General features: G+C 40.1%; 1 protein-coding gene across 1 annotated transcript in view; it reads right to left on the bottom strand.

Annotated features, from left to right (window-relative positions):
* Positions 1-12,749, bottom strand: part of FAM171B (family with sequence similarity 171 member B) — a 30,105-nt gene that overhangs the window by 2,105 nt on the left and 15,251 nt on the right. The window contains exons 2-6 of the mRNA XM_064660170.1: positions 7,306-7,539; positions 6,506-6,598; positions 6,053-6,211; positions 4,099-4,266; positions 307-423 (exon numbers count right to left, since the gene is read on the bottom strand). Coding sequence (XP_064516240.1) covers positions 307-423; positions 4,099-4,266; positions 6,053-6,211; positions 6,506-6,598; positions 7,306-7,539 — 771 coding nt within the window. The remainder of the gene's footprint in view (positions 1-306; positions 424-4,098; positions 4,267-6,052; positions 6,212-6,505; positions 6,599-7,305; positions 7,540-12,749) is intronic.

Consider the following 12,749-nt stretch of genomic DNA (forward strand, 5'->3'; position numbering starts at 1 on the left):
TACTTGATTCCGGTCAGATGACATTTGTATTAAGTGTCCAAACTGACTTAGAAAAATGGTCTTTTTTAATGATGTCTAATGATGTCTGATGTTTAAAATTAGACAGACTATTTCTCTGATAGATCCCTTCGTGCTAATTTGCAACACATGCCACCAGTCTACATAAAATGGGTCTGTTTTACCCAAGACTCATGTTCTTGTTGTGTCTCCTCCTGTCGCACATGACCCTCAGCAGCAAGGGATCCAATCCTGCTCATTTTTAGATTTCCCTGGTCACAGCTCCCTTGCTGGCAGTTGTGGCAGTACCTCTGGTTCCAGGCAGTGGAGCTGCTATCCAGTAGCCCAGGTGCTGAGCAGTGTATGTCCACACCAACTGACCATCCGCCTCCTTCACCATTCCCAGCCCGCGGTTCACCCAAGCGCCTGCAACGACAAGGACAAAATATTGCACGTGCCATGCACAACTCTCTTAGCCCTCAAACCATCAGCCATGAAGCTATTACCAAAAATACACAAGAAAAATTGAAACTTCTGACCCAGACACTATTTATTCCACACCTTTATCTAAACGTGCGAAATTTCTGTGCTCACATTTTCATTGCAAATGTCCCTCTGTGGCCATTTACTCTGAAACAAAGCATCAACATTACTTACCAAAGGTAAGCTTAATATCATTCTTTTTCTGTTAATAAACGTTTTCCATAGATATGCACACAGATAATTTGAGAAATGAGCTTAATATGAGCTTAAGCATGTATGAAGGCCAAGACTGAAAAATGAAGGAGCAGGTAACTGAAGCATATGAACACAAATTTAACACTGGCTAGCAGAATTTAGTGGGAAACCACTTTTATCTGATAAACTACAATAGAATAAAAAATGTTTGTCTTGAATGTTTCTCTCCTCCCTGCCCCAAGGCAATAGCAGTTCAGTTAGCCCAAGGAAGGGCTGTTGTTAGGACACGGATTCCACACCATCTGTTTGGACACTCAAAGGACAGGTATTATGGTATGCCAGCTTCTACAATTAATAAAGCATCCCTTAGAACTGAGACAGAATTATATTTAACTCACTTGAATACATTTACTGTGGGCCATCTGTGAAATTCTAAGGACATGAAACAACCTCATATAAACAGCCTTATATTTCCAACAAATATAAATACAGAGAGGGAGAGAGAACCACCAGCTTTTTTAAAAGAACAATAACCACAGCATCAAAACTATAAGCTGGAGCTTATATGAATTTCAATCCAATTTTCTTCCAGGACCCTTCTTTTCAGCAAAGCAGAAAAGTAAATATCTGCCAACCAGGATGTAAAGATGAGAACTGACACCTGCCACAGATGCAAACACACACAGGGACACACAGAGCAAATATCACCTGGCAGTAAAACATGCAGCCTTCTCCTGCTGCTGGTGATGGCTGGCAGAGGGGAAGAGCAGCAGCAACCACCCAAAGCCCTAGAAGTGCTGGTTTCTCAGCTACCTGATAAATCTCCTGTCCAGAGTTGGGAGAAAGACCAGCTGGAAAAGTCTGCCATCCCTACGTCTCTCACAGACAGACAGATCCTCAAACTCTCTGTCCTGCCTACTCTAGGGCAAGTGGACACTACCCTGCACAACTATTGCTTTACAAATACAGACAGTGGGCTACTTACAGGCAGATAAAAACCAGCATAAAACACCACATACAGAAGGCAAAAAAATTTTCTAGGTGTCCAGAAGTTCTGTCTTGATTGAACAAATCTATAAGTAGTTATACAATCTTTGCTCTCCTCTTCAGTAAATTACATCTCCCCCCAATATACTCCATAGAAAATACTAGGTATTAAGGAAAACATTGAAATGTGACTTATGAGTAAGCTCATTTTCTCTTGATTTACTGCCATTCAAACAGGAGGATATAATTCTCAATTTAATGTTGCAATACAAGCTTTCTGGTTTTGTGTAATTTTATTAAAACCCACAAAGTACTTTTAGCACTAACACAGCAAAATATTTAGAGAGAAGGAAGCCACATTCAGTATCCTCCAATAAATTCTGCATTCACAGCAGCTGGAATATAATTACCAAAGCTCATTTTCCAGGAACAGTCTCAGCACTACTACACTTGCAGTAACCCCAGGGAACACTGCTTCTGTCTTCTTCCTGGTGCATATGGATCAGCCCCCACCACACACAGACACGTTCCCTTCCCTACCAATACTGACACGGGAGCTCTGATTACCATCCCCACACATCACCCAAGGACTTCAGGGTTTAAAAGTGTGCCAGTGTCCTGCTGGGGACATCCCACATGCCACAGCTTGGATGCCAGAGCCTCATTATTCCATGCAGCAGGAGCTCTGCATTCAGCTCAGATGGGGGCCTACTGCTACTTATGGATGCTCTGGAATGCTTGCTGGAGAGCTGAGCTCTTCAGCTCCACAGGTCGTCTCCACAACCTTCATTTGTCATTTTGCACGTGTCAAATCCAAAGGTAAAACTTAAATAAACGTATTTAGGTATAAAAATTCCAGAAGAGTGAATACAATTGCAAATTTTCACTGTAGAGAGGAGGAAATGGAAGAAAACGTGGAAGTTAAGAGTTATGCCCCAGCAGTTCCTCTCCTTTTTCACAGCCCTCCTTGTGCTCTCCTCAGCAAGCAGCAGTGTGAACACTACCCCTCAGTGAGCATCCACTACAAATGGTTTACCTTTATGGAACCTCTGTCAGAGGAGGAAAAAGCCAACTGCTTTTATTTTTATGGGTCAGCATACCATGCTCCCTGCTCTTGCCCTACCCCAGGGCCAACATGCCTAAGTAGGGATGCTGAGTAGGCCCCTCAGCACCACATACACACTTTGCACTGGTTTATACTCCAACCCGACCCTGTGCCAAGTTGGTCCAGTTCTGTCAACTTTTTATTTTAATAACATTGTTGACTTAGCTTTGTTTAGTAAGTTAAAACAACTCTGCACAGGTGGGCACAGGAGCTGACAAAAGTGGCTGTGGCAGCAAGAAATTAAAACCCCTTGTGCTATTTTACCACATCAGACTAAAACCCTTTCTTTGATGAAAAATGCCATCTTGTACCATCAGTTGTCCCTCTGAAGCCTCCCAAGTGTTTAGACAGAGTTAACCTTCTATGCCAAAACTTATCTTATTTACTCTTTCCCCACAATTTTTTATTAGCCTAGACAATTTTTTATTAGGATGTTCTTAATTCAAATTCAACCAAAGAACTAAAGGTTAGTTGTTCTTTATTAGGATGATCCATTTCTTTCTTGAACATGTAAACAACACTTGGTTGGAGCTGGTGTCCTCTCCTGTCCTTCCAACAGCTGAATAAAAACTTTTTGCCTTAGGAGTAGACACACCTCTTCACTCACTTGCATTTTTCAAGACCAAGTGTGATGGCAAGTTGAAGGTGCACTGTAATCAGGACACTAATGCACACACACCTAACACAGGACACCTAAAAGGGTTAAGTGTACACAGCTCATTACTCATTCTTGACTAAAATTAGACATGAAGGGATGACAAAAGGTTCAGAATGACTAATCCCCAGCCTCCTCTCTGCATGCACACTGCAAGAACTACGTTGTTCCCTTTGATAACTCCTATTTCCCCTTCATTTCACTTTCTCAATTGCTTTTGTTAACTGAAGTAACATCTATTCCAGTTCGAACGTCAAAGCAGCTTCAGAGCTACGCTCTAGGAAACAAAGCAGCCAAACCTTCAGTTCTGACTGGTTTGCTTTTAAGAAGGCATTCACAAAATTACCAGGCTTAAAATTTATCGTCACCTAAAATGTATGTTCCGTGAATACTTAGACTCCCATGCAAATAAAAACCCAGTATACTAAAAATTTGGGCAACAGGAATGCTAATGAATTTTACCAAAGTTTTTTTAACCAGTGAAAGCAGGGAAATACTTCTGAACAATTCAAGCTAGTCCATTTAAAAAAATCCCAAAAACTGAACCCCTAATAAAACTTGTTGACCACCACTTCATATCTTAGTGCTATCAGTGTTCCCTGACCCACAGTGTCATGTGTCCAAAAACAAAGGCATGTGTTAGAAGGCAGAATAACAAATAACTCAGCCCACTTACCAGTTTTCATATCAAATGTCCATGCAGGTACAGCATCTCCTGGTTTTGCAGTAGTTGAGGGGAGAGGAAGTGTAATCTGAATGGGACCGTTTACTTTCAGTTCTTTCCCAGTCAAAAGAACGTTTACACATATGGCAGCAAGAGGAGTTAACTCCATGCTTTTAAAACCTGAAGGTGAGAAAAAGCTTGTCTGTAATTCTCCAATTACAGTTTGTTTTAAAAAAAATATTTAGGATTAAGAATCTATCCTCATTGCAAGTAACTCAAGTCCTCCTCCACATCCAGCTCTGCAGTCAGCTGTCACCAACTCGGTCAAATAAACAACTTTTCTTTTCTTTTGGACTTCCAAAATCTTATGATTAAAATAAAACCCAGTGCTGTAAGAGAAAGAGACTTGTGATATCGAGGTTCAATGCTGACTGTAGAACTAATGATGAAGCAAAACACAGTTTGGGAGTGGGCAGAAGAAGGGTTTTTCCCCTCAGATAATCAGATTACAAACTAGCTACCTTATGTGAAAGATAGATAAGACAAGAATTTTTGTACAGTTGCAATGTACATAACATTGAATCAAACTGAAGATGTGTGCAAACTCTCCTGTAAGGATTAAGTTTCCAGAATGGCAGTTATAATTAACTGAACCATGAGGCTGGTCAAAGCACTCAAAAGGAAATGTTTCATACACAAAGCTTTACAATGCAGTCTGAAAGTTTGTTTTCCTTTCACCAGTTTGCAAATACTTCAGAATGCACAATGTGACAAGATGGTGAAAGAAGCTGAAAGAGAATTAGCAAGTAGCAGAATAATGTTAAATCCAGGCAAGCTGTTCGAAGCTGGTTGTGAGAGAACTCCTGGCACATCAGATATCAATTAGCTTCCACCTGCCCTAAAAGGAAGCCTATTCTTTTAGGAGTGTATGAATAATTTAAAACACATGCCAGACAGATTGAAAGGAAAACTCAAAGAGGAGAAACACTGCTTATTCTCTTGTGCTTCTTCCCTTCTGCTTTCCATTTGAAGAGGTAAAATATAGATGAGAGATTTTAAAATATGCACGTCAAAATATCAGTATATATGATGAATTTAATTCAATTAATATTAAAGAAGAGAGCATGCCACGTTCAAATAAGCCATGTAGTGGCCTTCTCATGCACTGCAATGAATTTAAGAGCCTCACTGCTTCAGATCTGCTGGGAATAGAAAGAACAAAAGAAAGATGAGACTGCACACAGTACAACCTAACAGAGATTACTGTGCTTAGGCACACTGGAAAACTATCTGATAGAATACTAATACTAAAAAATACTAAAATACTAAACAAACACTAAAGAATCTGTTGGTAGAACAGCAGGGTGTTATGACTCATGAAACCACTTAGTGCTTCTGCAGTGAAACAGATGCACAGAAAACATGATTCCAGTTGTGCTCTGTGACACAAGTGTGCAAGTGGCCACTTGGTCCCACACAGGCTTGCACAGACTGACTGACTGTGAGCCAAGCAAGAGATTCCACACAGTCTTTGTGCTGGGTGTAAAGCTCCTAGAACCAATCACTGCAGTGAAAATGCAGAAAACCCCAACTGCTGCATTTTCACTGACTGCTTTATATTCATCTCGTTTATGCTGGCCATAATCTGATTTTTAAGGTGTTTAAACCAATTCCACAGCCTCATGAAATCCTGAACATACACGGTAAAAGTAGACTCTGAGGCAGTATTTCAGTGCAGCAAGGTATGTTATGTTCTGTACTCCACGAAACAAAAGAAAAGAGTGATATTGCTTATTGTGTTTCTAGCTTACTCCTAAGGAACAAAGCTTTGTGATACAATACAATGGAAGCAGGTTCAGGACCTTTTAATTAACCAGATGTCTTTCTGAAACACTGTACAGTGATATGCATTGTAATTTGAAGATTTCTATTTTAAACAAAATTCTTAAACAACATATTTACATACCTGATTTATTTAGAAGAATTCCTGTTGTATAGAGAAAGCTGTCCACTTTCAGAAATTGCTCTGGCACTGTCAGATAGGCTGTAACATTTGTAATATGGTGATTTGTTGGAAGCTTTATTAAAAATTTTGGAAATTGAACACTTGGCTGAGATTTGGCATCTGTAAAAGAGTAATATTTTATCTTAGCCACGGTAAAACACACCAACAGTGTTTTTATTACCCTTCAGAAATCCACTTAGCATAACAACCCGTTTTCACCCATTTTTTCCATGATTTGTGCATTTCTAGTCTAGCACTTGTCACAGCCTCACATAGAAATTTATAATTAACTGAAAATCTGGCTCACAGTAGACAGGTATTATATGAGAATATGAACATGCCTAATTTTTGTTGGTGTGTGTACAGATGGTTATCACAAAGTGTTTAATTAGAGTCTTCATACACTCAACTTACCAGACAGTTTTCCAGTAATTAAGACAGTCTCTTCAAACAGCCATATATTAGCTTGATTTTGTGGGAATAATGAAAGTGTCACGGACGAGTATACTGTGGAAAATGATAATATCTGTTACAGTGTGCAACCAAAACAAAAAAAATCCTCTAAGACCCCTGATTCTGAAGGAATATTGAACAGAGCAATTAAAAAAAAAAACAAAGAGCATATGAAGACTGAATAAATAAATTACTCCTGGTGTCCAGAGCAGGAATTTTAGTGTTTAGGCAGGAAGAATTCTGTTGAATATTTCCTGTCTTATGCCTTCTATGGAGGCTAGAATTCTTAAAAGTCTATTTCTTTTAAAAAAAAAAATCATGTGCCTTTTTAAGAGCATGCAATAGTTAAAAGGAAGACTTGTGAGGAAACACTTCGGAAAGGGAGCTGTAACAACAGGTTGTACCTGTTATACAGGACACAAAGCACTGGCACTCCAGGAATTACTCAAGCCAACAGGATTTTTTGTCTAAACACATTACCAGCTCTTTGCTAACTCTAGGCAAACAATTTCTCAGAATTCACTCTGTATCACCACATAACCTACTCAGAGCTAAAAAAGGGCTATTTTCTGTCTTCCGTTAACAAGAATTTTGACAAGACTAACAGATCCTTCCCCCTTAGATGCACACTGACATGCTCTGCCTCCCTTGACTGACTTCACTCCACGCTGAGCTGACAGCAACTACCCAGACAGCTTAGTGGAGAAATTTAATTACAGGCAGATGGAGTTTAATAATAGGATTGTAAGGTGCTTACGCACTTGGCATCCTCGCAGTCCTCCAAGGCAGAGGTGTCAGCATGTAGCCATCCTTGTAGGAGACAATGGTGAGGCTTAAGCCCAGTTTGTAGGGCACTTTTATTAACACTGCTCCATTGTTTCCAGTGAGAGTAGAGTTTGTCTTCGTGTAGTTCACAAACACTTCCACCACTGCTTGTCGCAGGTACTGGTGACTGATGATGTCGTTGACTTGGACTTTGAGGGTAAAAACAGACCCTGTTAACAAAAAGAGAAGACAGGAGGTCATAATACATCATAATTAAGGATCTGATTTAAATTTGTAAAGAAGTTCCAGAGTTCATGTCTTTGCTGTTCACCCACTCTACAGTGGATCTCTATCTCTGGCCAAAGTCAGGGATAACCTTGCAATTTTAGACCACGGGGAAGAAGGAAGCAAAAAGCCTGAAGATGGGGCACAAAGGTGTCAAAAAGTGTTTATCAAACTCAGCAAATATAACACTTAACCAATTAAACAAAAAAAATCAAACCCAAAACCCCAAACCAACCAAAAAAAAAAAAATCTTCCCCTTTTTGTTTAAGCTTGAACAATGCACCTGTGACAATGTGAGATTTAATGTGCTCTGCAATATCACACTGATAACACAGATGGTCTTGTTACCCAACCCTTGGCTCGGGTCACACATTTAAAGAGGCACCTTGAGTTTCTAAAAACAGGAACCTAATGTCTTACAGGCAGTGGGATAACACTTTTGTATTTACATGTGTAAAATTATTATACAGTAACAGAATGCATCCAGCCTCTGACTGTTTTAATCTACCTTCTCCCACCAGACTTACACTGGGCTAGTTTTCACCTTCTAAACAGTATTTTCCTACTGCTAATTAGGGGATCTGCTATTCCATACAATAGCCAGTGTCCTGCAGAGATCATAATGACAGTGACTGAGCAGTGTGATGACAATAATAAATTCACTCAAGCAACAGTGTCAAGGTTGTTTCTCTCCCACTTTGATTGTAAATAAACTATTAGGGAGCCTTTTCGCAGCAGGTACATGCAAAAGGACAGAATTCCACATTATTTCCAGGTAGGAATTAAGTTATTATTATAAATGAAAATTTCTATGGACCACTGTTAAAAGTATTTGAAAAAAACCATCAATTTTCCAGTATTTTGGTTACAGACATGTTACTATTCAATACCACTGCACTGCTTTATACCCTGATATTTTCAAGTACCTTCATTACAAACACACATTTCTATTTAGGTCAAATGTCAGGCTAAGTTACTGGAACTTATCTACCTAAAATCATAGTTCCATTTCATTTTGTTACCTCCACTATAATTGAGATTGACACTGCACCAAGAGATTACTACCACTGACCTTGATTTAAATGAACAGGCCTTGAGAAGCCGAGTGCAACCCATCAAAAAAACCCCACTGTGCAGTGAAGACATCCAAGTTAGGCCTCTCTGAACCAAGTATTTCTTTAGGTCTATTGTATGCATGGGGAACCCCATATATTAATGCAAAAAATGGCCTGCAGACAACAAAAGCTCCACTGGCCTCAATTTACTATTTATCACATACACAGCAAAACCTTACCAGCTGTGCCAGATTGATTCTCTACAGTGTTATATAAAAATCTACATTTCCTTGTGCAAATTAATCTATACTTTCAGAAAAAGGCAAAAAAATCTCAGTGGTACTCAATGTACTTGACAGAAAATGCACGATAATCTTAGAACAATGTCGTCTGACTTATTTTTCCTTACGTGTGATATTTCAAGAATAAAATTGCTTTAAATTGCTGTGCTAGAGGGGTTTCAAATCACGTCATGATTGGAAAAAAAAATTATGTCGTGTCAGCAAATTATGGTTTCTAAACAGCTCTTCCAGGCATCGGTTCAATTACACACATACTTGCATCATTCCAGTGGTTTCCAAAACTTGAAAAACAGGTCCTTTGCCCTTAGTTAAAAGGCTACTGAAGAGGGAAAACAGGCTGTGTACAATATTCTTATCCAGGAATCACTTGGAAGCCAGGAGTATCTCATGAAATGGTATTTAAAAAATAAGAAATTCAAGCTCATGCCAGTAGGAACCAATACCAGAAATGCCTGTTATGAACTTGTATTTTAACAGCTGGGATCAAGTCAGGAGAAAAAGAGCCTGGTCATAAATCATAAAAAAGTTTTGCCTTAAGATACAGGAAAATTAAAACCTAGAATGTATTCAGAAAGATATTTTCTCTCCAATCATTTCTTGTTTTTAATGTGTATTTCCCATTTCCTGCTAACAGAAAGCCCAACAGAAGAAAACAGGGATGGGGCCAATCGCCACAGTTCCCTTCCAGCTGTTAGTAAATTCAAGGGTTGTTTTGTGCACAAATATTTCTCCCTCTCATCTCCTTCAGTTACAGCCATATATAAAACCCCACTTTCCTTTGGGTTGAAAAAACCAGAGTGTAAAACTGCCGAAAGCTGTACAATGTCCATTAGCGAATGAAACAGGGAATGACAAATATCACCGGCTGCTTTTAGCCACACTCAGCTTTGATTACTTCCTTCTCCCGTGGGTATAGGAATTGCCACAGCTTTTCCCAGAAGGGCTGCCGTGTCTGGCAGGCTGTTGGGAAGCTGCAGATGTGTGGCTGTAAATGCAGCCTGAAATCCCGGGGGGTTCCTGACACGGCTCTGCAGCGAAGGCTCTGCAGGAGTCCCCGCCTGGGTGTGACTGTCACACCAAGGCAGCAGCTCCTCCAGTGCAAAACACTCACTTCACGCCCAGTAATGTTCAGACACAGATTAAAGGGGACTCAGTCCCTGGCTCTTGGTGCTTTTGGCCTTATCTTTTGTGCCAACACAAGAGCCTTCTTGACAAGAGCAAGTATGCTGATGGCTGGCAGTTGTGTCCTCCCTGCAAGTAATGCAGATGAGCAAATCATCTGGATTTTCTAGTATCAAGCAGAATATATTCTGCCAGTGAGTCACTCGAAATTTGTGTGCAGTAATTTTGGAAAGACCTTTTTTTTAATCGAATCTTTCCATTCCTCAGCAGTAACAGTACAGAAGACACGAGCACACACTGTGCCCCTATCCAAATGCTTGGGAAATTATAGGTTAAAAATCCTAGTCAAAAAAAGTCAGAATCCAATAATAACAACAACTTCCCACCGGCACAGCCACGCTCACTATTGTTCTGTAGAAAATGGAGTGTACCAGAGTATCCCACAGAGCATCCCACCAGCAGCTGCAGTCTAGGGAAAAGCAAAACAACCATAAGGTCCTAAGAGCTCAGACTGTGTGTGCAGTGCTGGTCCTACAGCCCTGACCTGTGTCTTTCCAAACCTGACAGCTCTCTCCTTAAACCGACCCCCTCACACACCTTTGTATGCTTTTAACGTGCAAATTTATCACACATTTAATGGCACTGAGCTATTAACAAGGTCATATTAACACTTGTGACTTCTGATTTGCAAAGATCCTAATTTGCAAGTCCTTAAGGACACTTTTAAGGCTCAAATATGACAGTGGCTGCCATTGGATATTTTAATCACACTAAAATATACCCAAAAAAACCATTTCAATTGCAAAAAAACCAAACTGCAGGTTATGTGTTTAACAAAACCAAAGCTGAAAACTTCAACAATAGTTGAAACTTGTGCTTTTTTTCCTGGTCACTAACACGTGCCAAACACAAGTGGGTCAGGTGCATCTCAGTATTAAACAGATTTGACAGAACTCCCACAATTAGAAGAAAGAACTCAGTCTTCGCTAATTTGATTTGTGCTGCCTCAGAGGAAGGAGATTCCTCTCCTGGCAGGTCCCCTGGAAATGCCAGCTCCTACAGCATTTACAACCTTTGCTGAAAACATCCACACAACTGCAGCAGTTATATACACAGAGGGAAACAAAGCCTTCCACCACATTTAGCTACTTGAGAAACACCCTGGCCATTAAAATGACACCTTATTTCTTTGAGCAACACCACGAAATACCTGGTGTTATATGAATTTGGATACGAATTTGGCTTCATATCCCAGAATTAAGGCAAAGAACTGCTTGGAACTGCCCGAAAAACCTCTATTATACCCCGTGTAATTTGTTCTTAATTCTTCCTTGCAGATAAGTGTGTCATCTGGTTACCATTTCTGAGATTTAATTAACACAGCCAAGGCCAGTACAGGCACCAATACATTCCAAACTTCACGTGTCATTAACTGTGAGACATGGCAGTGAACACACACACAGGGCAATGCCTGGAACAATTCCTACACATCCTGCAACTCAGTCCTAAATCCCTTTTCCTATTTATCTCCCTATAGTCAAAAAGGTTCTACACGTTGAAGGAGGCAGTTACTCTTCTCAAACACACAGACAAGTACCCAATTAAGCAATTATCTTATGGATTGAACAGTAACTACAATTAAATTATTCATTAGTTCCTTCCTTCGGAGGAGATTCCTCTCACCCTTGCCTAGAGGTGTTTAAACCCCCACCAGAAAAGGCAAGCACTTCATGAATTTCATGCAAACTGCCTACACAGCTCTATCAGGCTCCCCACTAACCAGGCAGAGAAAATGTGGGCTGTGCAATTTGCTTGCTCTCAGCTCCCTGAGCAATCCTTTTCTCATCTTTTACATTCATAGAACACCACATTTTTTGGCTTAATACAATTAGGGGTGTGAAATGTGCACCGACCTGTAAAGAAGAAACCACGAGTTGTAAGAATATCAGGTTTTACTACAGATGCAGCATTGCAATGGCTATTGCCACGGGGGGTGGAGATCAATGTAACATATAAACTACACAGTCAACATGCATCTGGCTTTAGTAAAAAAAAAAGGCCATGTAAAAGCAATCCATCCTCCTGGCCACAGAAACCAATCATTACTACTTAAAATTCCCTTAAAACTACACTAGCACCAGTGACAAACTACAAAAGCACATCTAGAAAAATTAAAAGCCTGTTACACCTTTAAAGCTCATTAAAAAATCCCCGTCTATGACGCTGTGGAGGTGATTTAATGCCGGCCCAAGCCCTCCTCCCCACAGCACACCCTCAGTCTGCAGTCACCTTTGTTCTTTAGTAATGCCCAAAGCACTGACACAGGGTGGATTTTCCTGCCTTGCAGAGTGCATTAACATGCCCTAAGAGGTGACCCCTAAACTCCAATAACTGTTTTATGGCTGTGCTGTGACAGATATTGTCAGATAGCAGGGTAAGCACTCTGACCAGTTTTCAATTATGCCTCTCGTAGCTATCAAATAACCTGCAAATCTAATTAATAACCCCACAGCCAAATGCAGTCAGAATTTGTTAGCTATCACTGTTCTTTTACCCTGTCATACTCCAGGCAGTCATTTATACACCAAAATACAGATGGGCACATACATGTATAAAGACCTTTCTAACTCCACACAAACAATTCTATCTCTCAAATTGAAAACAATATCTCATTTA

This window comes from Pseudopipra pipra, chromosome 7 (assembly GCF_036250125.1).
Source record: "Pseudopipra pipra isolate bDixPip1 chromosome 7, bDixPip1.hap1, whole genome shotgun sequence".
Taxonomy (NCBI): domain Eukaryota; kingdom Metazoa; phylum Chordata; class Aves; order Passeriformes; family Pipridae; genus Pseudopipra; species Pseudopipra pipra.